The 22477-nt window shown below is 44.1% G+C and overlaps 2 protein-coding genes across 3 annotated transcripts in view; one reads left to right on the plus strand and one right to left on the minus strand.

Moving 5' to 3' along the window:
* Ifit1bl (interferon-induced protein with tetratricopeptide repeats 1B-like) overlaps positions 1-18977 on the minus strand; it is a 44701-nt gene extending 25724 nt beyond the window's left edge. The window contains exon 1 of one of the 2 annotated variants that reach the window (NM_001408750.1): positions 18858-18977. The gene's annotated coding sequence lies outside the window, so the exon portion shown is untranslated. The remainder of the gene's footprint in view (positions 1-18857) is intronic. The other variant, XM_063287425.1, reaches the window with a different exon arrangement.
* Positions 3698-5763, plus strand: Ifit1 (interferon-induced protein with tetratricopeptide repeats 1; the record flags this gene model as incomplete). The annotated part of the gene is given in 1 exon segment (NM_020096.1): positions 3698-5763. A coding segment is annotated over 1 exon segment (1387 nt), but the record flags the coding sequence as incomplete, so codon positions are not given.
* Positions 18978-22477: the final 3500 nt, after the last annotated feature.

Consider the following 22477-nt stretch of genomic DNA (forward strand, 5'->3'; position numbering starts at 1 on the left):
CCATGATTACTGTATTCAGAGCCTTAACAAAACCCATTAAGATACAAATAACACATTCCTCAGCTGAATTCATCTTGAGCCTACTTCCTTGTCCTAGTCCAATGTCAACTTCCCACCACATTCCTAGAAAGTGGCACCAAGAGCTCTCAACACTCAGGAACCTTTCGATGGCAAGAAGAATGTGCCCTATTTCTTCTCCAGGTTGGTACATGAAGGACATTTTGAGCATCTTCCTTCCATTACTTGAAGCCTAGGAAGGACTTGAAGGAAGGACTGATAGTATTCTGCAAGCTACGAACATTCATGGCCACTGATGCTCTTTCTGTGGTCTCCTGTCACACTCCATAGGCTCTGAAATACCCTGCCAAGGGGGGAAGGGAGCCTCACAACTGCTTCCCTTGAAGATTTAAAATGGTGCTGGGCAGATGGCTCTGTGGGTAAAGGGCTCACCAAAAAACCATAAGGACCAGGGTTGAATCCAAGTGGTACCACTGAGAGAGGAGGTAGAACACACTTGGCTTTCAGCCTCTAAGGAACAAGGTGAAGACCAGTGTGTAATGCTGTGCCATCCTCTGACCTCCATATGCATGCCTTGGCATAAGCACCCCAAACACACACACACACACACACACACACACACACACACACACACACACACACACACACACGTATGTACATACACATAAATTTCTAAATATAACCTGTTAAGTCTTTATAATGTTAGTTGTGTGTATGTGATCAGGAACCAACATTTGGTGTTGGACAACCAATGGCTGGTCTCTTTCCTGGAGAAGACCTCCTCTCCAAGCTTTACTGGGCTGCTCATTGTTCTCTGTGCATAGTTAAGTCTGGTGTCAATCTTGTTGGGCTCACATTTGGGCACTCTTCTTGGTGAGGTTTTCAAAAGAATTGTTATTTCCTGGAGAAATGGCATTCAAAACTATTCCAAAGATGGTAAGATTCCCAAAATGGAAGGCACCTCTCTCCATGGATCACCTTAATAAGAGATGTACTTCTCTAGCCCCAAAGTCCTCATCTCAAAGTAGCTACTTCCAGGCTCTCACTCCCCATGTTAGCTGAGAACTTGTCACCGTCTCATTTTCCCTTTCCTGCCTCCCTTTGTCAGGTACCAGGTAGAATGCCTTGACACATGGTTAAGTCTTGTTTTCTGAAAATAAATATCTCTTACCTTTGATGAGACTGAACTTTTGCCAGGACTGAAACCAAGATTATAACCTGCCTCAAAAGCATTTAAGGTTCTGTACACAATTAGACATGTCACTGGGATAGACCACCCAAACTCACACAAAGGACAGAGCACAGACGACAACTATAGGAAGAGACAAGACCTAGAGAGAAAAGTGGGGAACTCTATTTGTGGCTCAGTCTTGGTCTACATGGCTCCCTTAGTGTGACATCAGGGCACTGACACTCTGGGCAGTCTCTCTCTCTCAGGACCTGACTGTAATGGCTTGCAGGATTATCTCTAAATCAGAAAGCTATTCCAACCCTGACCCCCTGACAGACGCAAAGATTTAAAGCTTGCTTGCCGTGTTTTGTTGTGAGTTTATTCTCTGTCTTGAACTATGACTAAACTCTCTTTAACATTTCCTTCCAACTCTATTTTAGTCATTTATATGAGAGACTTAAAACATCCCCAAAAGAAACTGCCTTCAGCAGATCTACACCTTAGAAACTATGTCACTAAGCCAACCTATACTAATGTTCAAACTATGTCCCCTTCCAAATCAACTGCAAAAGTAGTACTTGTACATAGAGAAAGGTAAAAATATATAGACATAGGTTAAAGTTAGCTGAAGACCTGAGGGCAGGGCACCTGTTACAGAATTGAGAGGCTTTCCTACAAGAAGAGGAAGCAAATCCAGGGTTCTCAGTTCATGGCACGGACCGGACAGACTGCAGGACAATGGAGCAGGAATGTGACATTCTGCAAGTCAGGAAGAAATGATTGCTAGATGAGGTGCTACCAGGCAAGCAGTTTGATCTGAGATTTATAACTTGCTGTGTTACGATAAAACCAAGTTCTGTTGTGTAAGTCACTGAGTCTATATTATTCTCCTGTGGCAGCCTAGGCAAAAAGGTGCAGCCATACATGTAGTGTTTTGACACTTGGCTTTTTGTGTCCCCGACCCCTGCAACATGTATGTCCCTTTTCTCTTTCAGGGCTATTCATGCTAGTACCATATCGTGTTGATTGCTTTAGGTTTATAGTGAGTCCAATTCTAGGTTTTCAAAATCATGTATGTTGTTGGAGTACCTTGGAGACTTCATAGAATTTTGGTCAGTCACACAAAGCTTTCTTTGAGTCAGTGATGCTGAATTCTGGTCTTACAGTACAAAAAACTGATGTTCATGAACCACAGCAGGTAGTTTTCATAAAGAAGACCACCCCCCAGGGGGTTAAAAGAGGGAACATAACTGAAAAAAGAAGACAAACTTCCTACAATAGAATTGGGACCAGAAAATAGGGGCTATCGCATATAATTTATAATATATACTGGGTGAGTGAATGGGGGATGCAGGAGTTACTCAGTCCAACTGGCTGATTCAGGAGATGTCATTTCCCATTTATTGGTCTACCTTTAAGGACTCCAAGCATGGTCTTCTTTATGGGAAAGACCTAACAGGTTGTCACACCTCTCTTTTGCTACTCTTGCCATCTGACCAGATCAAAACCAAAGACAACTGGTTTATGCAGTATGACATACATGGCCTCTGGCAGAGACAACCACCAACAAAACCAAGAGCCTTTTGACTTCTAGCCCTGAACATGATTTAAAGCTGCTTGCTTTTGGATACCTACCCAAAACATGAGTGACTAAATTCTACCTCTTGTCTTGAACACCAATAGAAAAATAGGAAACTCTTATAGGGTTTTATAATATATTCCATGTATTGTATACTTATATACTCACTAAAACCTCCAAAGACCAGGAGTGGGAGATACTAAAGTTGTTCCCATTTCATAGATAGGTAAAGTATGACACTGAGGCATGCAGTGATACACACCTGGGAAGCTCTGGAACTGTACTGTAGGGAGACAAGGAAAGCCTTTCAATTTGTACAGACATCTTTAAAATGCAGGGAATCCTTTGAACCACAGAGGAGGGGAGCTAAGGTCTGTCACACTCTAGAAGCCCCACACCTAAATCACCCCAAAATAAGAAGACCCAGAAGAATCATGCCCCTAGTGTCAGAAAGAAGACAACAGGTCCACTTGATCCGAGATAGCCTACTTCTTGAGAACATCACACCAGTTCCTTGTTTGTGTCTAAGATGAAAGGAACAGGCCCTACAGTGACAGTGACATGTTCTCAATATTCGTTGTTTAGCTAATGGACAGGTCCAATTTGTATGTCAACTCAGGCAGCATGCAAGTGGACATAAAGTCCTCAAAGACAGTAGGAAAGGAAGAAATCATTTTTTAGAGTTCTAAACCTCAGAAGAAGGGTCTGTCATCTTTGTGTGTGTGTGTGTGTGTGTGTGTGTGTGTGTGTGTGTGTGTGTGTGTGTGTGTATTCCTTGTGGCCATCTATGTCCGGCCTTGTCTGAAGTCGTCAGTTTACAATTAAGGGACTCTAACGGAACAGTAAGTGTGAGGCTTTGGATAAAAGACCAAGAGTGTCCATTTCTGGCCATTTCTCAAATAACAACTCATTCTGCCTCTTCCTCCTAGAGAGAATGCTGATGGTGACCAGGTCATGGAGAATCTGCTTCAGCTGAGATGTCACTTCACATGGGGCCTGCTCTTCGAAAAAAATGACATACCTGATTTGGAAGTGAGGATCTCAGAGCAGGTCCAGTTCCTTGACATCAAGAACTCACTGGGGATGCACAACCTCCAGGCCTACGTGAGACACCTGAAAGGTGAGCAGGAGGAAGCCCTGCAGAGCTTGAAAGAGGCTGAAGCCTTGATCGAGGGAGAGCAGTTGGGCAAGAGAAGCCTGGTGACCTGGGGCAACTGTGCCTGGGTGCATTACCACAGGGGCAGCTTGGCAGAAGCCCAGATCTACCTGGACAAGGTGGAGAATGTTTGCAGGGAATTCTCAAGTCCCTTCCACTACAGGATGGAGTGTGCTGAGATAGACTGTGAGGAAGGCTGGGCCTTGCTGAAGTGTGGAGGAAGTAACTATATGCGAGCCATGGCCTGCTTTGCAAAGGCTCTGCAGGTGGACCCAGAAAACCCTGAGTACAATGCTGGCTATGCAGTTGTGGCCTATCGCCAAGATTTCGATGACAACCATGTTTCTCTAGAACCTCTAAGGAAGGCTGTCAGGTTAAATCCAGAAGATCCACACCTTAAAGTTCTCCTTGCTCTAAAGCTTCAGGATTTAGGGGAACAAGATGAAGCAGAAACACACATTGAAGAAGCCCTCAGCAGCACATCTTGCCAAAGCTATGTCTTTCGCTACGCAGCCAAGTATTTCCGCCGGAAAGGTGACATAAACGAAGCTCTTCATCTTCTACACAGGGCCTTGCAGACGTCACCTTCCTCTGGCTACCTACATTACCAAAAAGGGCTCTGTTACAAGCAACAGATGATCCAACTGAAGACATCTGGAAACAGGCAGGCCAGAAGGCAGGAGAATATACAGGAATTGGCACATCAGGCCATTTGTGAATTTCAAGAGACTTTGAATCTGAGGCCCACATTTGAGATGGCTTACGTTTGCATGGCTGAAATGCAGGCAGAAATTGGCCAATATGAAGAAGCAGAGGGAAATTTCCAGGAGGCCCTGAACCTCAACAACCTTGTAGCCCACATAGAGCAGGATATTCATTTCCGCTACGGCCGTTTCCAACAATTTCATAAGAAGTCAGAAGACAAGGCAATCACTCACTACTTAAAAGGTCTAAAACTAGAAGAGAAGTCCTTTGCCTGGAGGAAACTACTCACAGCTTTGGAGAAAGTGGCTGAAAGACGTGTTCGCCAGAATGTCCGGCTTGTGGAGAGCACCAGCCTTCTTGGACTGGTCTTCAAACTGAAAGGGCAGGAGATGAAGGCCCTGCTTTACTATGAGAAGGCCCTGAGGCTCTCTGGGGAAATGAACCCTGCATTTTGAATGCAGCTTACCTTTGTGAAGTTAATATACTCACAACTAAGTGTTCTAATGCTCCCTCCTGACTTCTTTTCCCAGATCTGCTTGCTGAAATGCCACGTAGCTAAGTACATTTTCTCCTGCGACTTCTTTATGGTCTCTCGTGATCCTGTCTAGAAGGCACTTCCATCCCTAGGACACCTGCTCACTTAAAGATCATGACCGATTCCTGCTGCTCCAGACTCCTGTGAGCTACAGAATCAGAACCTTTTCCCTGATGTCTGTGCCTTTGGAACAGATATCTTCCACCTGCCAATGTCCTGGACCAAAAAACCTTCGCTGAAGAAGGTTTCGGTTTTCTTTGTTTGTTTGTTTTTTCTTTTTTATGTCACAAGAAACACTCATTACCATACAATTTCAGAGCAAAACAAATAAGCAAAGAGGAAAGTTTGAAAGCAAAAGAGGTCACACCTTACTGGAAAAATATTAACAACCAAGAAGACGTTTGGCTTACTGGAGAATTAAAATGAAAACTCTTCTTAGGTAGTAAAGCCTGAAAATTGCATAAGTAACTTCTTTTAATATTTGAATGCTAAAAATATTCCTTGAAAGTGACCACAGTAACAAATTTGGTAGAGTCTGCTGGTGCCATTGTAAAGGACGCACCTCTATGTTTGCATGGTTTCTTGGTTATCTTTCATCCCCAGCTTGATACATCCTAGGGTCATCTGAAGAAAGCTGCTTGCATCATAATGGCTACCAGGCATTTTCCTCCTGGATTCCAGACTGCTGTAGTATGACTCAGTCAACCGTGAGTGGTTCCAGCCTTCGGCAGGTGGTCTTAGCTTATGTAAGAAATCTAACTGTGTGTGTTCCCATGAATGAACTAGCAAGCAGAATGCCTCCATGATTCCTATCCAATTTCCTGCCTTGACTTTCTGCCCTGAGTTTCATCCCCCAATTTCCTCTGTGATGGATTGCGATCTCTAAGCATAAAAGTCAAATAAACATTTTTCCCTAAGTTGCTTTTGGACATGGTGTTTACCATAGCATGAGAAAGCAAATTAGAACACAAGGAGGCATGACACATCAAAATCAATGAATGTTTGATTCAGCCATGACTAGCAGCCATGGAAGAAAACAAGGTTTATGCATATAAACATTGCCAAGTGGTTTTTCTCTCTCTCTCTGTGTGTGTGTGTGTGTGTGTGTGTGTCTGTCTGTCTGTCTGTCTCTCTCTCTCTCTCTCTCTCTCTCTGTCTCTCTCTCTCTCTCTCTCTCTCTCTCTGTGTGTGCGTGTCCCCCCCTCTGCGTGTGTGCATGTGTGTGTGTGTGTGTGTGTGTGTGTGTGTGTGTGTGTGTGTGTGAAGATAGGGAATAAATTATTTACTTTCATATGGCACAAATTGCACGTTTGATTCATGTCAGCATCATCCCTTGATATTTATGAATGGTGGAGTATGGTGCTAGGGATAGGCCAATCTGGGTCATTCACACAACACCTGAGAAACACAACAGACATTGCTTTCAGATTTACTCATGATAAGCCAAGAAAAAAAAAACCTGTTTACTAAATACAAGCATAGGAGATAACATAGTGTCATCACATAAGATTCATGTCACTGTTGACTCCTGCTGAGTCTGTGGGTGAAATGCTAGAGTAATTGTAGTCAAGAAAGCGGGGCGAGGGGGGTCATGAAAGCTTTATTAAGAAGCCAAGATCTTGGAAGACAACAGGGAGGTCCCACCTTTCTGTATCAAAACAGGATTATTTTGGAGGATGCCAAGTCCCGCATGGCCATGGAAGGGACAGCGTGACACAGTCCTGCCTCTAAAGAGAGCCAGCAGAACATGGATCTCCATGAATGCTATTCATTTCTGTGGGTGTGATGCTTGTTTGTATAACAGTGTACAGATGTTCATGTTTCTCCTTAGAGGAATGCTCTCCCTGTTAAGGTTAAGACTCTGTGATAATTAGAAGCAGCCCAAGTTCAAGAGGCAAGGGTGTGTCTACATTCCTCTGCAAAATGGACAGGCCTTAAGACTATAGGAAATAACCCTAAAAACATGAGTTTTAAAATATATAAACAGGATTTCTCAACTACGCAAAATATAAAGATGCAATATGAATTGTATGAGGGGCTTCATGAACCTAAAAGAACAGAGGGCAACAGCACTGATTAGCCCAGCTTCTCAAAAAGATTTCTGAGTTCAAGATCAGCCTGGGACAGAGTCCAGGCATGGTGGGAGTTGTGAGCTCAGAACTGTCTTGAGCAGAGGACAGGGCTACCAGCTTGTACCCACAACTGACTTCCAGTCATTTTTCCTATGCTCCCAAACACCCATTCATCAGAATCCCCTCTCCAAGCCCAGGCTCAGTCTTGGTGGAGAATTGTTATCTTATGTCTTTTAGATAGCTCCACAGAGTTGAGGCCAACAGGATCTGAAGAAGACATTAGTGATAAGACATTCTGCATGTATTAAAGTGTACTTTTTGCAACTGTATTTCCAGGTGAGACTTTTTTTTTCATAAGTGGGACCTAGAAAGAACTAAGGAAGGGAGGGTTGTGTACTCCTTGCTAGCATTTAATGAGAGTTTAATGTGCAAAGCACAGACTTCAGTGAGCAGGAACCTTTCAGGACTAGCAACAAGTACAAGGAGGAACTTCTGAGAATGGGGTCTTAAGGGTAGGAAGGTTTACTTACACTTCCAATCAAATATAAACTTAAAAACAAATATATTCAGGGTCTTAGCTGGGCAATGGTGGTGCACACCTTTAATCCCAGCATTTACAAGGCCAGCACACTTGGATCTCTGTGAGTTTGAGGCCAGTCTGGCCTACAAAGGAAGTTCCAGGAGAGCCAGGACTATACTATATACACACACACACACACGCACGCACTCACACATACACGCACGCAGGCACACACACACATTATGTAGCTTAGGCTAGCCTTGAACGTGCAATATGCTTCAGCCTCCAGAGTCTTGCATTAAAAGAAAGTAAAGCCGTGTCTTGCCTCATGCACAGTCTTTTTGAAAATTAGTGTGTGTGTGTGTGTGTGTGTGTGTGTGTGTGTGTGTGTGTGTATACAAAGATGCCCGCATGAATGTGTATGCACACATATGAACATTCCATTGCATGCATATGGAGGTCAGAAGAAAAATTTCCATTGGCTATTGCCTTCCACCCTTACAAGAGAGGGTCTCTCATTTCTGCTGCTTAGAGATGGATCCCAGGATTAATAGCCTCTGAGCTTTAGACCAAGTCTGCCTTCCCTGACTCCCATCTTGCTGTAGGATCACCAGGATTGCAGATTTGTTCCACCATATCAAGCTTCTGACCAGCTCCTAGCATCAAACTCAGGCCACTGAGTTTTACATCACTCTGCCACCTATGCTGAGGTGAAGAGCATCTTTTCCACCTCCCCTCTATTAATTAGGAGGCCTGTCAGTCCTCTGGGGTCTCATTTGCTCTTCTTTCTCCCCTCAGGGCATAGTCTCTCCTTTGTTATCCAAACTTTCCATTCGCAGGAATTTTTTTAATCTTTCTGGGCTAAGTCCCAGGGTAAATACAATTACACTTACCCATCTGGATTGGAGAAAAACTACAAAAACTGAAGGCCATAGAAGAATGTATAGCTCTCCACATTTATGAAAATGAAACCACAAAAGAGTAAATGAAATCTAGTAATCTTTCCTTATGAGGAAAGGCAATACAGGGTTGAAGCCTTCGTGCTACATCCTGTCACTCGGGAAAGTAAGAGTTTTTCAGGGGATGAACACACACACACACACACACACACACACACACACACGAGGCACACAAACATGTATGTATATATGTGAATATATATTCACTTTATTTTATGTATATAAGTGTTTACATATGCACAGGTTTTATTTTTTATAAAATTTCAAAGATACTTATTCTTAAACTTGTTCTTCCCTTCCCACAGGGGTCTATTGAATATTCTGGAAGAGCCTGCTTATCTTATTGTCTTGGGGATGGGTTAAACAATCATTTAGCTTTCCTGAGAGTGATTTGGGCAACTATAACATCCCCCCCCAAAAAAAGGGATATATTTTAAAGTGATATCTCTTAGCTGACATTCCAAAACCTAATGATCTTGAGGTCCCCACAAGATTCCTGGAGGAAATTTAAGTGAATTGGATCAAATCTGTAGGAGTCCCAAGGTCCCCCTTGGCCCTCATCAGAGGCTTCTTCCTTCCCCAACATTTTGATAACAGGTCTTTATTGAGAGTTTCCCATTGTTTGGGAAGTGTGAAGGCAATCTACTTGGTAACTTTCCCTGGGTGACATAAGCTCATCCCAAATAAATCACAATCAACAAACCAAAGAAATCATTCTACTCAAGCCTACTTAGAGAGCTGTTGAGGTTATTGGGGTTACTAATTACAAGAGTATGGGTGACTCAACGGCACAACCACAGCATGGGTGATAACTGACAAAAGTTGCCTCTGTGGGGCTATCAGCACCTGTGATGGTTTGTGTATGCTTGGCCCAGGGAGTGGCACTATTAGGAGGTGTGGCCTTGTTGGAGTAGGTGTGTCACTGTGGGTGTGAGTCTTAAGACCCTCACCCTAGCTGCCTGGAAGTCAATGTTCTGCTGGTCTCCTCCAGATGAAGGTGTAGAACTCTCAGCTCCACTTGAACCATGCCTGCCCGGATACTGCCATGCTCCTGCCTTGATGATATTGGACTGAACCTCTGAACCTGTAAGCCAGTCCCATTTAAATGTGCTTAAAAGAGTTGCCTTGGTCATGGTGTCTGTTCACAGCAGTAAAACCCTAAGAAAACACTACTAGGGAGTTTACATACCTTTGGAGAGAGGCCACCCTAATCTCCAACCACTCCTGAACCTTGTTAAGTTTTGTTAGCTTCTGAGTCTTTTGAACACCGAACTGATACAATTCAGACGGAAACTACAAAACATGTCTGTCCTTCTAAAGGTCACCATCTTCCTTACATAGCACTGATGTTTGGTTGGTTGGTTTTTTGAACCTGTCCATGCATACTTTTTTCCAGGACCTTCTTCCTTTCCCTCCAGATGCCAAGACAGAGCCAGTGGCATCTGACTTCTGGCTTTATGGATTGTTCTTTGTGGGGAAAACCCATGTATATGGCCACTATTAATTATAAGAAGCTCATCCCATCCTGGGGCCTAGTGATGGCTCAGCGGTTAAGAGCACTGACTGCTCTTCCATTGGTCCTGAGTTCAATTCCCAGCAACCACATGGTGGCTCATAACCATCTGTAATGGGATCTGATGCCCTCTTCAGATGTGTTTGAAGACAGCTACAGTGTACTCATATACATAAAATAAATTGATCTTTAAAAAAAAAAGCTCATCCATTTTGAGCTTAGCATCAATTATTCATCATCTCTTTAATTTATCGGGGGTACTTTGCTCGATGGTCATATTTATCCTATTTCAAGTCTTCCTGGATTTACAGCTGTAAGATAGATGTAAACATGGTAAGCTTTCTCTCCACATTTAAGAGATGGGCATACTGCAAGACCTCTCTTACTTCCTGAGATTTTCAGGAGGAGCACAGGTTCTGTTTGTGAAGCCCCAGTCTCAATACTGCCAGAATCAAATAAATGGTGGTAATGATTTAGTAGAGCCTTCCCATCTGCATTAGCTGGTCCCCAATTTGTGTCATCATCTCCCCGTCCACTCCAGACTTTCTACGGGAAAAGATGGAAGGGGTCTTGCTTGGCCACTGACCCATCACAGGGTTCAGTACAGTGTTGCCAGGTCCCCGTAAAGTAACATAAAAGAGTACACTTACGGACATTCCATCTTTTTTCTCTTGAATAAAAGTTACTGTAATAATTAAATCAACTTTTTCCAACTTCAAGGCATATTGTAGGCAAGTCACAGTGCAATAAAATACCACCTATGTACTGGTCATAGGCCCTTAATTATAATCAGACTATCTTTCTAGAATTAGTCCTTGTTTTAGTGAGGGTTTCTTTTTCTTTTTAATCTTTATTAACTTGAGTATTTCTTATTTATATTTTGATTATTATTCCCCTTCCCAGTTTCTGGGCCAACATTCCCCTAGGCCCCCCCTCCCCTTCTATATGGGTGTTCCCCTCCCCATCCTCCCCCCATTGCCGCCCTCCCCCCATAGTCTAGTTCACTGGGGGTTCAGTCTTAGCAGGACCCAGGGCTTCCCCTTCCACTGGTGCTCTTACTAGGATATTCATTGCTACCTATGGGGTCAGAGTCCAGGATCAGTCCATGCATAGTCTTTAGGTAGTGGCTTAGTCCTGGAAGCTCTGGTTGCTTGGCATTGTTGTACATATGGGGTCTAGAGCCCTTACAAGCTCTCCCAGTTCTTTCTCTGATTCCTTCAACGGGGGTCCTATTCTCAGTTCAGTGGTTTGCTGCTGGTATTCGCCTCTGTATTTGCTGTATTCTGGCTGTGTCTCTCAGGAGCGATCTACATCCGGCTCCTGTCGGTCTGCACTTCTTTGCTTCATCCATCTTGTCTAATTGGGTGGCTGTATATGCATGGGCCACATGTGGGGCAGACTCTGAATGGGTGTTCCTTCAGTCTCTGTTTTAATCTTTGCCTCTCCCTTCCCTGCCAAGGGTATTCTTGTTCCCCTTTTAAAGAAGGAGTGAAGCATTCACATTTTGGTCATCCGTCTTGAGTTTCATGTGTTCTAGGCATCTAGGGTAATTCAAGCATTTGGGCTAACAGCCTTAGTGAGGGTTTCTATTGCTGTGAAGAGACACCAAGGCTGTCGGGATGATGCACAAATACTGTATTTACTGGCTATGAAATAGTGTGTCCTTGAGCCTTGTTCTCAAGGTAGGTAAATGTCTGTCACTTGCTCACCTGCCTTTAAATGAGAAGCAAGTTGCTGTGGGGATGGTCAGGTAGCCCCCAAGGCCAAGTGGTTGAATAATGAGTGTGGCCTTCACATAATAAAGAACTGAAAGAAAAGGCTGGGGTAGGAAGACTAGGCAGAGAAAGAATTACTGGAGATTGAAGGAAGAAAAGGAACAAGGCAGGGAGGTAGGGCTGCGAGAGCTTTGTGGAGAAAAGCAATGGCAGAGAGACTGGATTAAGTTAGAAGCCAGCTGAGAGACTGTCCCAGCAAAAAGGCTCACAGCTATAAACTATGTAAATGTCTCTCAGTCTTTATTATTAAACCTCAAGTGGGACCCCAAAAGTCCCGGAATACACAGTAACTCTTATAAAGAACATTTTAGCAGGGCTGGCTTACAATTTCAGAGGTTTAGTCCATTACAGGAAATGAAGTAGTATTCAGGAAGACATGGCGTTGGACAAGGAGCTGAGATTTCTGTCTTAATATACAAGCAGCAGAAGGAGACTGCCCCACTAGCTTGAGCACATGAAACCTTAAAGCCTGCCTCCACAGTGACACACTGCCTCCAACGAGACCACAGTTCCTCAGTGTCACTCCCATTGGACCTATGGGAGCCATTTTTAATCTAGCCACCACAGTCCCAGAAGATCCCCATGAACGAGAGATAACACATAACCCCATTTGACAAGTTGAAAGGAAACCACAACCATGTACTAGTTGCTTTTGTGTTTCAGTAATAAAACACCTAAGAGATGCAACTTGAGAGAGGAAGAATTTATTTCCGTTCAGAGGGTAGAGTCTATCCTGATAGGGTTTACGTGGTGGCAAACAGAAGCAGGACAGTGAGAGTCCACGCCCAGTGATCCCTACAATAAACAGGCCACACGATTTCCCAAAATAGCACTGCCAACTGGGATCTGGGTGTTCAAACACATGATCCAGCATTTCACATTCAAACCATAATACAGGCTAACCGTACTCAAGGAAGGGAGGACAGAATTTAGAGAGCATGTTAATAAGGAATTAGAGAAAGACTAAGTTGAGGGCTGGAGGGATGGCTCAGTGGTTAAGAGCACTGACTGCTCTTCCGGAGGTCCTGAGTTCAAATCCCAGCAACCACATGGTGGCTCACAACCATCTGTAATGAGATCTGAGATGCCCTCTTTTGGTGCGTCTGAAGACAGCTACAGTGTACTCATATACATAAAATAAATAAATCTTAAAAAAAGAAAAGACTAGGTTGTATGTTACAGCTTCGTCATCTGTAATAGCTAGGAGTTAGAGGAACAACAGCTCCCACCAGCTTTCCAGCTCATGACAGCTCTGTGTGTAGCAGATAAGAGTGAGGTGACCGCCCTTGCAGCTAATAAAAAATCAGAGGCTCACAGCAGTCAGGCAGGGACCCTGATGCTGCTACAGTGAAGACCAGCCTGCTGTCTGGCTTTCCAACAAGAGGACAACTGCTGCATTGATAGAAGAGGATCCAGAGGAAGGAGTTCCGTCCACAGAGCAGGGAATATTTTGCTAGAGTGCACACTGGGAGGCAACAGGTTTTCCAAAGTTAGAGACTGGTAGCTACCTGACTACCACAAAAAGAAACACCTGCCTTTCTCCAGTGCCATTTCTCAACCTGCCACGGAGAAGGCGTGATCTGCTCCCATAATTTAGAACTAGGGTGAACCCTGGAAGGGAGAACTTGTGAATGCCCTGCTGATTATCAGTGTACTGGTGTGTAATACTCCGTAAAAAGAAAACAGACAGGGTTGGGATGGGGGTGGGGCAGCTCATCCTTAGGGAACAGACCAGGCAAGAGCAAGATAAAAGTCCTACGAGAATCAGGTCTCAGAGATGGCTTATGTAAGAGCTCTCTAAAGCAGGAAATCTTTCTTTTCTCTATGAAAGTCATGTGGATCTTGGGCTCACCTAGCCACCCCTTGGATACCTTATGTCTGATGATGCAAAGCCACTTTTAGAGGGAGGCTTGCCTCAATTCATGTGGCAATTATATGAGAATTGGAAAAAAAAAAGCACACATAGAAAGTTAGCATTCATTTGGCCAAACTAACCCCTTCATTCCCTTGTTGTGGGTTCTCATCAGAGGTGTACCTCAATACGATAAGCTCTTCAAATTCTACCTTGGTTACAGTGGGTTCAGTTCCCAACCATACAATAAATGGTTTCTTTCTCCTTTTTTTTCACTGTGGGTGATGGGGAGGAGTAAGACCCGACTCCTCTGGCTTTCCACAGAACATGCAGAAATGTTATTACTTTGTTTATTTAAATATCTTTTACTTTTGGAGATTATTATATAATTCCACAGTTCCTCCACATGATGGTTTGTATATACTTGGCGCAGGCAGTGACACTATTAGGAGGTGGGGCCCTGTTGGAGTAGGTGTGTCACTGTGGGCGTGGGCTTTAAGACCCGCCTCCTGACCACATGGGAGCCAGTCTTCTCCCAGCAGCCTTTGGATAAAGATGTAGAACTCTTAGCTCCTTCTGCACCACGACTGCCTAGACACTGCCACACTTTTGCCTTGGTGGTAACAGACTGAACCTGTAAGCCGGCCCCAATTAAATGTTTTCCTTATGAGAGTTGCCTTGGTTGTGGTGTCTGTTCACAGCAATGAGACCTTAACTGACACACTTCCCATCCTTTTCCTCCCTTCAAGATGTCACATGAACTGCCACCTGATCTTTTTTCACATTCATGACTTCTCCTTTTATTAAAGAATCAGACTACTAAGTACTCGCATCCCCCAACCTACAATGAACATAAGTACGTGGACTAAATATATGTACGTAGTTGAAATAAATTTTACCATCTGGGCTGACAATACTCCCTCCAGGAGCCAAAGAATATGCAAGAAAAACCCCAACACCAGGTGTGAGGGAGCCTCTTTAAGTTGCTGGTCCAGGTTGTTCAAGAGACTCCCAAAAGATTATATGGTATTGCTATTGCCTTTATTTGGACAGCAGAGGTACATCCTTGTAGCTGAAGACACCATGCAGTTCAGACACAGAGTCCAGAGGACCCAGAACTGGAACTGACCCGAAGCTTCCTCCCCGAAGAGCATCTTTCATGGCATGGACCATACAGATAAAGCAAGCTACAAATACACAATCTAGGGGGCAGGGTAGAAAGAATGGTTAAGATTCGTCGTGTTTCATCTTCAATTTAACAAAGCCCACATCTTACACTATTCTACTTCTGATAAATGTAGAAAAAATAAATAGCTTGTATCTGTATGGATGTGGCACCTGTCAATAATGAATGTGATGGCCTAGAGCTTAGGCAGAAACAGGAGATGGAACATCCTGTCGGCAGAAAGGATTCTGGGATAATGCTAGGTGGGAGATACGATGTGTGCAGCTTTTGCTACCTCGCCTAAGCTCCGGGAATGGGCCATGGCTACCAGCCCCCACCCAGCTTCCCTTGAATCCACGAATAAAAGACACAGACACACAGTTGTTCAATTTCAACTTGCCCTTTGACACAATTACTGGCCGCTACAATCTCCCGCCTGGAAAAGCGTGCCCTTGTCAATATTCTTAGCTCCGCACCACCCACCTACCCTAACTTTAGTTGCTCTGTTACATCTAGACCCTGCTAACTCCCCTGACCACCCTCCTGTAGGAGCAGCCTGTGTGGCCACTCGTTTCAAGATCTCACATGGCTGGTCAACTTTTCTCCATCAAAAGCAAGGCGAACTCTCCTCTCCTCGGGTTTCCCAGCTTGCCTCCAAAGACCCGGAAGTCCCGCCTATCCCTTCCGCCTAGCAATTGGTCCATGGCTTCTTTACTGACAGATTCAGAGCCAATTAGGGAACAGGACCCAGGGGTCCTGGGTATCAGAAACATACCCAGGGGTAAACCTGGGAAATGTGACGAGACTGACTCATTGTACCTGAGCACAAGTAACCACCACATGATAGAATGTAGATCAGACTAAATAGGTTATTTTAAGATATGAGCTACTCAGAAAAGAGCCTAGCTATATGGTCAGGGTAACTGTAAATATTTAAATATTAAGTCTTATTTCTGCGAGCATGGCGCTTGGAGGAAGAATCAGATCTACCTTCTATGTACAATGAAGTGAGAATCTGCAGAAAAGCTAGAAATATTTTCCAAAAATCGCATTCGTTAACCTACCTGAGAGGCAATTACTGTAAGATGTATATTTATTCTATGACCAACATTTAAAATTCAAGTTTCAAAAGAAATCTGAAGTAGATCCAATCAGGCATCACTTACAAACAATAAAAAAGAATACTTTATTTAACAGGGATAAATTTATTGATTTTTCAGAGACATTGTCTTTGAAGAAAGAGGAGTGATGCATTAGACCTGGAAGGCCTCATTCTCCTTGGGTTTGTCTACAGCCTTGAGGTGTTATGACAAGGCTGAAGGCTGACAGCTGACTCTGGGAAGGTAGGCAGCTCGGTCCCTCTCTACTAAAATACCAGCCACTTTCATATTTTATTTTCATTTAAGTTCACATATACTCGCCATCCATTCTGTTTTCCAATTTTAGAAACATATCACATAATTCACTACAATGATTATCTGAGAATTATTGAGCCACTCAATGCTGACTGTATTCTGAAAACCGTGACTAGAAATTAGGAGTGTTTAGTGACCATGTATGAAGAGACAGAGTGGGAAAGAGTCTGTCTGTGTGAACGCCATCCAGTAGGAAAAACTTTGAGCACATGTGTTAAAACATTGGCCTCACATATATCAGCATTTTAAATAATTCACTTTATCAACCAACAATTTAGTGCTAGACACCAAAAACACAAGTCAGAGAGGCAGATGCTTTCCTTAAACCTCAGATGCTTAAGAATCCAGGGAAAGTAACAGACAAACAGGCATGGGGCCCAGGGTCTGCTTTCTCTGGAACACGGTTTACATTTAATTCTCAGTCCGATTATTCTCACAAGTTTCTCACTTTACACTGTTTTATCTGAAGTATTACTTAAGCCACTTGGTGACACCAGTCTGATCAAGTCAACGGTCATGGGCAGATGCAAAATGTCTGAAACTGTCTCTGATGCACAATGTCTATTTGGAGCACTCAGTGTGAATCCTGAGAGGCTTGGGGATCTCCAGGAAGCATATGCATTTAGTGTCTTGTTGCTGACCGAACACCACTATTCTGTCCTGCCCAGCCCAACAGGGGAAGAGACTTCTGCCCTTCCTCCCCAGACATCAGGAATGGGATGGTATAGTGCAGTTGGGGTGTCTGCAGAGAAAAACAAGAAGCCAATCCTGGGGCAGAAGACACTTTTGCATTGACAACATGAATGTCTTCCTATTCAGGATCATCTGTTGACAGAACTGACATGTCTCATTGGCCAGTGAATTTCAGGAACACGTTACTATCATGTACATGATTAGCAGAACTCACTCCAAGCCCTTATCTATACTAAATCAGGCCAAACTACAGCTCCTACCATGGATACACACCCCTGGAGGCTCCAGCCCCTTTTGCTATTCTAGCCATCTTATGATTCAGCTAGAGCTCGAATGACATTGGAAATTAGAATATCCACCCAAGAGTCTTCTCTGACTTGAATTGTCTAGTGGGTCAGTCTATTCTGCTACTATATAACGTAACACAGTAACGTAAAGAAAATGTTTCTTCAGTTCATGGTTTGGGAGGTAAAATCCAAAAACAGCACGGCATGGCCAACTGGCTTATGGTAGAATGTATGCTTGTGGTGCTGAAAGACCAGCGGGGTGGGGAAGACCCCCATTCAAATCTCGAGACAACGCAACCCCCAAGAACTCACGAGAAACCGGTCTTGATGTCATGAACAAGAGGTGTATTTGAGAAACCAGAGCTCTGGGGATGACATATATCTCACACAGGAGACAGAGGAGTCGACCCCGAGCCCAATTAGGGGAAGATATTTATAGGGAAAATTACATAGGTGGTTGGCAACTGCTACACAAAGCAAAGCAATTTCACTGGTTTGTTTACATTGGCGCACATGATCTAGCTTGGGCTCAGTCCAACTCCAGGCCACCCTGCCTCTGGGGCGAGCTGACCCTAGCTCTTTTTTCTCAGGATTGGTAAGTCAGGCCTTATCGAGGCTGGATGGCTTATGTTCAGCCAGGCCTTATTGAGGCCGGATGGTTTATGCTAAGCTAGGCCTTGTCGAGGCCAGGTGGTCTATGGCTGGACTACTTACTTCCCCATAACATGTTATGTTATTCTTTTGTGAGGTGCACTGGCCCTCACAGCAGGGTCAGTGGGGGATAGTTTAAAATCTTTCTTCTTTCAGTGCTAACACATGGCAAGGCAGGAAGCCAGAGAACAGCTTCAACCCCTCACTTTACCTCACCTTTTAACATTACCAATGTAGGGGCCAAGCTTTAATAAGGCAATTCTTTGGGGTTTCACACTCAAATTGTATCCAAAGCATAGTAACCAGCAGTTAGTCACGGACACAGTTATATATGTATCTTGTCCTCACTCAGCCCGAATGTGCTAATAACCTTCCACTCTGCAGTCCCCCACTGAAGGGACTAAGTGTTCCCTGGCATTTCTCAAATTCTTGACGTGTTCTCTTCTTGACTCTTAACACAAGTCCCATTTATGATTTGATTTCATTACCCTTCCTCCTATCTGGACCCTGTCTCATATCTATTGCTTGTATTGTGCATATTAATATTTTCAATTAGCAAAATAACTTAAGGTATTTACAGCCATGATTCTCAAATGAGGCCCGGGAGGGCCTTATCAAGTTCAGTGGGGGGTCCTGTGGGTTTTTGGCTGTCGCAATAAGTGACGTATTACTGACACCTAGCGGCTAAACGCAAAGATGCAGCCTGAGTATTTTATGCTAAACATACCGGAAAGCTTCCCACAGGAAGAGCCATAAGTCAGAAGCACCAAGGTTCAGAAACTCTGACTTACCTCCATTTCAAGGCAGAATTGCTGACGGTGAGGACTCATTCTGAAGAACTGCTTCTGGAAATCCTACCTGCATCCTTAGTTTTCTTTTGCCGTGACAGAGGGATTCTGGCCATAATACAGCCTCCAGTGGAGAGCATAAGAGCATGCGCACATGGACCCGCCCTTTACAGGCTGTCCTTGCTAAGGAATGTGCGCATGCACCTTAGTACTGCTGAGCGGTTGGGCTTACTAACAGGAACTGGAGCTAAAGAGCTGAGTCTCAGCCAGGGAGGGATACGTGCATACGCATTTCTGTATGTGCACGCATATGATACTTGTAAATGTAAGTAGAAGGAGGACTGTGAGAAAGAGTTCCAAAGGAAGGAACAAGCTAGGGTAATGAGTCAAAATGGTTTCTCTCACAAGTGGAATCTAGGCTTAATTATGCATATGCCCATGCATGTGTGTCTCCTAGTTTGCCTTCTATTGCTGTAATAAACACCACTATCAAATGCCACTTGGGGAGGAAAGGACTCGTTTCATCTTGCACTTCCTGGTTCACTGCCAGTCCCTGATGGCAGGCAGGAAGAACATGGAGAAACACTGCTTACTGGCTTGCTCACTCCTCAACCCTTGCTTATCTGCGTTCTTATGCAACTCTGGTCCGTTTGCCCAGTGTTGACCACATTCAAAGGGGCTGAGCCTTTCCGTGGCAATCAGTCCTTGATCACAAAATTGTTCCGTGGACCAATTGTCTTCTCAATTGTAATTGCCTCTTCTCAAGCAACTCTAGCTTGTATCGAGTTAACCAAAAACCTAACGAGACCAGTGTGTTGTATTTTTACGCAACGTGGGGTGCGAAGTGTTTTGCATCCACTGAGGACTCTCCCGAAGCAATTGCAATTGTGCTTCTTATTGGCCAAAAGGACAAAATCACCCAAATCTCTGAGATCCATTTCTCTCTTGTTTCTGTGTGAACTTGATGCTTCATTTTGGGACAGAGGCATCACCACTTTGTAGCTACGCCTACCAGTATTTCTATAGATGTGATATTCACATCTCATTATCTACAGGAGATAGGGTGTGGCTAGAGAGTGCTCCCTAAACTTTCATGGAGGACTCCCGGCGCTGCGATATTGGGTCATGAATTGAACAATTCCCAGGGGTGGGGCTGAAAACAATATGTCCTTCGGTTGTAGAACATTTCCCCCCAACGCTGATTGCTATGGAAGTCTGTCCAGAAAAGACTCTGGATAACAGATTAAGACAGAGAAAGATTTAATGTAAATCTCTGAATTCCAATGTCCAATTCTTGGAAGGAGAAAACTGACCACCTAACATTGTGTTCTGATTATCTCATATGCTCTATAGCACTGTGACAGCGCCTGCGCGCACGCGGACACACACACACACACACACACACACACTCACACACACACACACACTCACACACACACACACACACTAAAGGAGGCCTTTGCAGTCTGAAGAGTCACTAAATGGTTAATATCCAGGATGGCCCATCTTTTGACCTTATGAAGACAGAAGCTCCATTTGATCATCAGCCATCGTGAGACCGTCACCTAATGTAGAGAGCAACGAAGAGCACCAAAGGGACGCCTCAAAATAGCCATTCCATGATACATACGTGTTTCAAAATATCACAAATATAAGTACATGTAATTCATGCAATTAGTCAGAAATAGAAGAGGGAAGATGAACACAGGAATCACGAAGAGGGAAGAAAGGAGTGAGGAAAGGGAAGGTCCAAACATGTGTCTTAGTTAGGGTTACTATCTCTGTGAGGAAACATCATGGTCAAAAGCAGCTGCAGGAGAAAGTACAGTTCCATATAACAGTTCATCACCAAAGACATGGAGGGCAGGAACCTGGAGGCAGGAGCTGATGCAGAGGCCATTGGAAGCGTGCTGCTCCCTGGCCTGCTCCAGGTTTGCTCAGCCTGCTTTTTCATAGAACCCAAGACCATCAGTTTTAGAGATGGCCCCACCCACAATGGGAGACCCCCCTCAAGTAATAATTTAAAAAAAGCACTACTTAAGGAAATTCCTTACAGCTGAATATTATGGACGCATTTTTGCGATTGAGATTCCCTCCTCTATGATGACTCCAGCAATCCAAACCAGCAAAAAATATAAAAACAACAAAAACAAAAGACTAAAATCATAAAAAAACCTAAAACCATTTAAAAGCCATTTATGTATAAATCTGCTTTATTGAGAACATCTCAGGAATGGAAAAAAACCCTACAAATTAATGTTAGATAATCCTTGTTTTGCAGGAAGGTGGGGGAAAGGGAAGGAAATATTAGTGGTAAGGAAGAGAAAACAAAGAAAAGGAGGAAATTACTTTATTTCTCTCCCCCTCTGTACTGAAAAATACATCCTTTGCTCATACAATAAATCCTAACTACAGTCCCCCCTCCCCCCCGCCCCCCGGCTCCTCCTCACCTGCATCTCGCCCCAGGATCCACTTCTGTCTCTCAGTAGAAGAGAGATAACAACCAAACATGACGAAATAAAATACGGTAAGACAGAGTAGAAACTATCATGTTGGCGTTGGAGAAAGCAACCCAACAGAAGGGAAAGAGCCCTGAGAGAGGACTCAAGAGTTAGTGACCCACTTATCCTCACAGTCAGGAGTCCCACCAAAATACTGAGCAAATAACTATACCACAGGAGCAGAGGACCTGTGCAGACACACACAGCTCCCCTGCTTGCTGTTTCAGTCTCTGAGCTCACATGAGCCTTGCTTACTTGGTTCAGAGGGCTCCATTCTCCTGGCGTCCTCCATCCCTCTGGCTCTCTCAGTCTTCCCACCTTCACATCTCTGCATCTTTTCATAATTCTTAGCCTGGCCAGATTCCCTGTGGCTAATAGTCCCCTTCTGGAATAAGAAACCATGTCCATGCCATCTGTCTTTGTCCCTGTCCCTCCTCCTCCACTCCCCCTCTCCTTCTCCCACCCCAACATAGCAATCCAGTCAGCTCTAACTCCTGATGTCCCGTATTCAGCCACAGATCCACATCTGCCTAAACCAAGCTTATCAAATGGACTCATTCGACAAACGGTTTCTCACAGACATTCTCTTCAGGCGGTTGTAATTCTAATCGCCTCTTCCCAGATTTCAAAGGAACCACACATTCAGAAGTAAAGCCACCCCAGTACATTTGTTATCAGCTTGAATGAGTCTAACAAGCAGAATATTTTATAGTTCATAATTCTCAAGAAACCCACTCTCCTCTGTCACTTTCATTTCAGCGCTTTACAAAAATCTGACTGCTGGCAGCTGTTTGAGATTCTGCATCTCACATTTTTAACTTGATCCTTTCTGTCTTAGGGTTTCTATCCCTGCACAAACATCATGAGCAAGATGCAAGTTGGGGAGGAAAGGGTTTCTCCAGTTTACACTTCCGCATTGCTGTTCATCACCAAAGGAAGTCAGGACTGGAACTCAAGCAGGTCAGGAAGCAAGAGCTGATGCAGAGGCCATGGAGGGACGTTACTTACTTACTGGCTTGCTTCCTCTGGCTTACTCAGCTTGCTTTCTTATAGAACCCAGGGCTACCAGCCCAGGGATGGCACCACCACAGTGGTCCCTCCAACCCTGATCACTAATTGAGA

This window comes from Rattus norvegicus, chromosome 1 (assembly GCF_036323735.1).
Source record: "Rattus norvegicus strain BN/NHsdMcwi chromosome 1, GRCr8, whole genome shotgun sequence".
Lineage (NCBI taxonomy): Eukaryota > Metazoa > Chordata > Mammalia > Rodentia > Muridae > Rattus > Rattus norvegicus.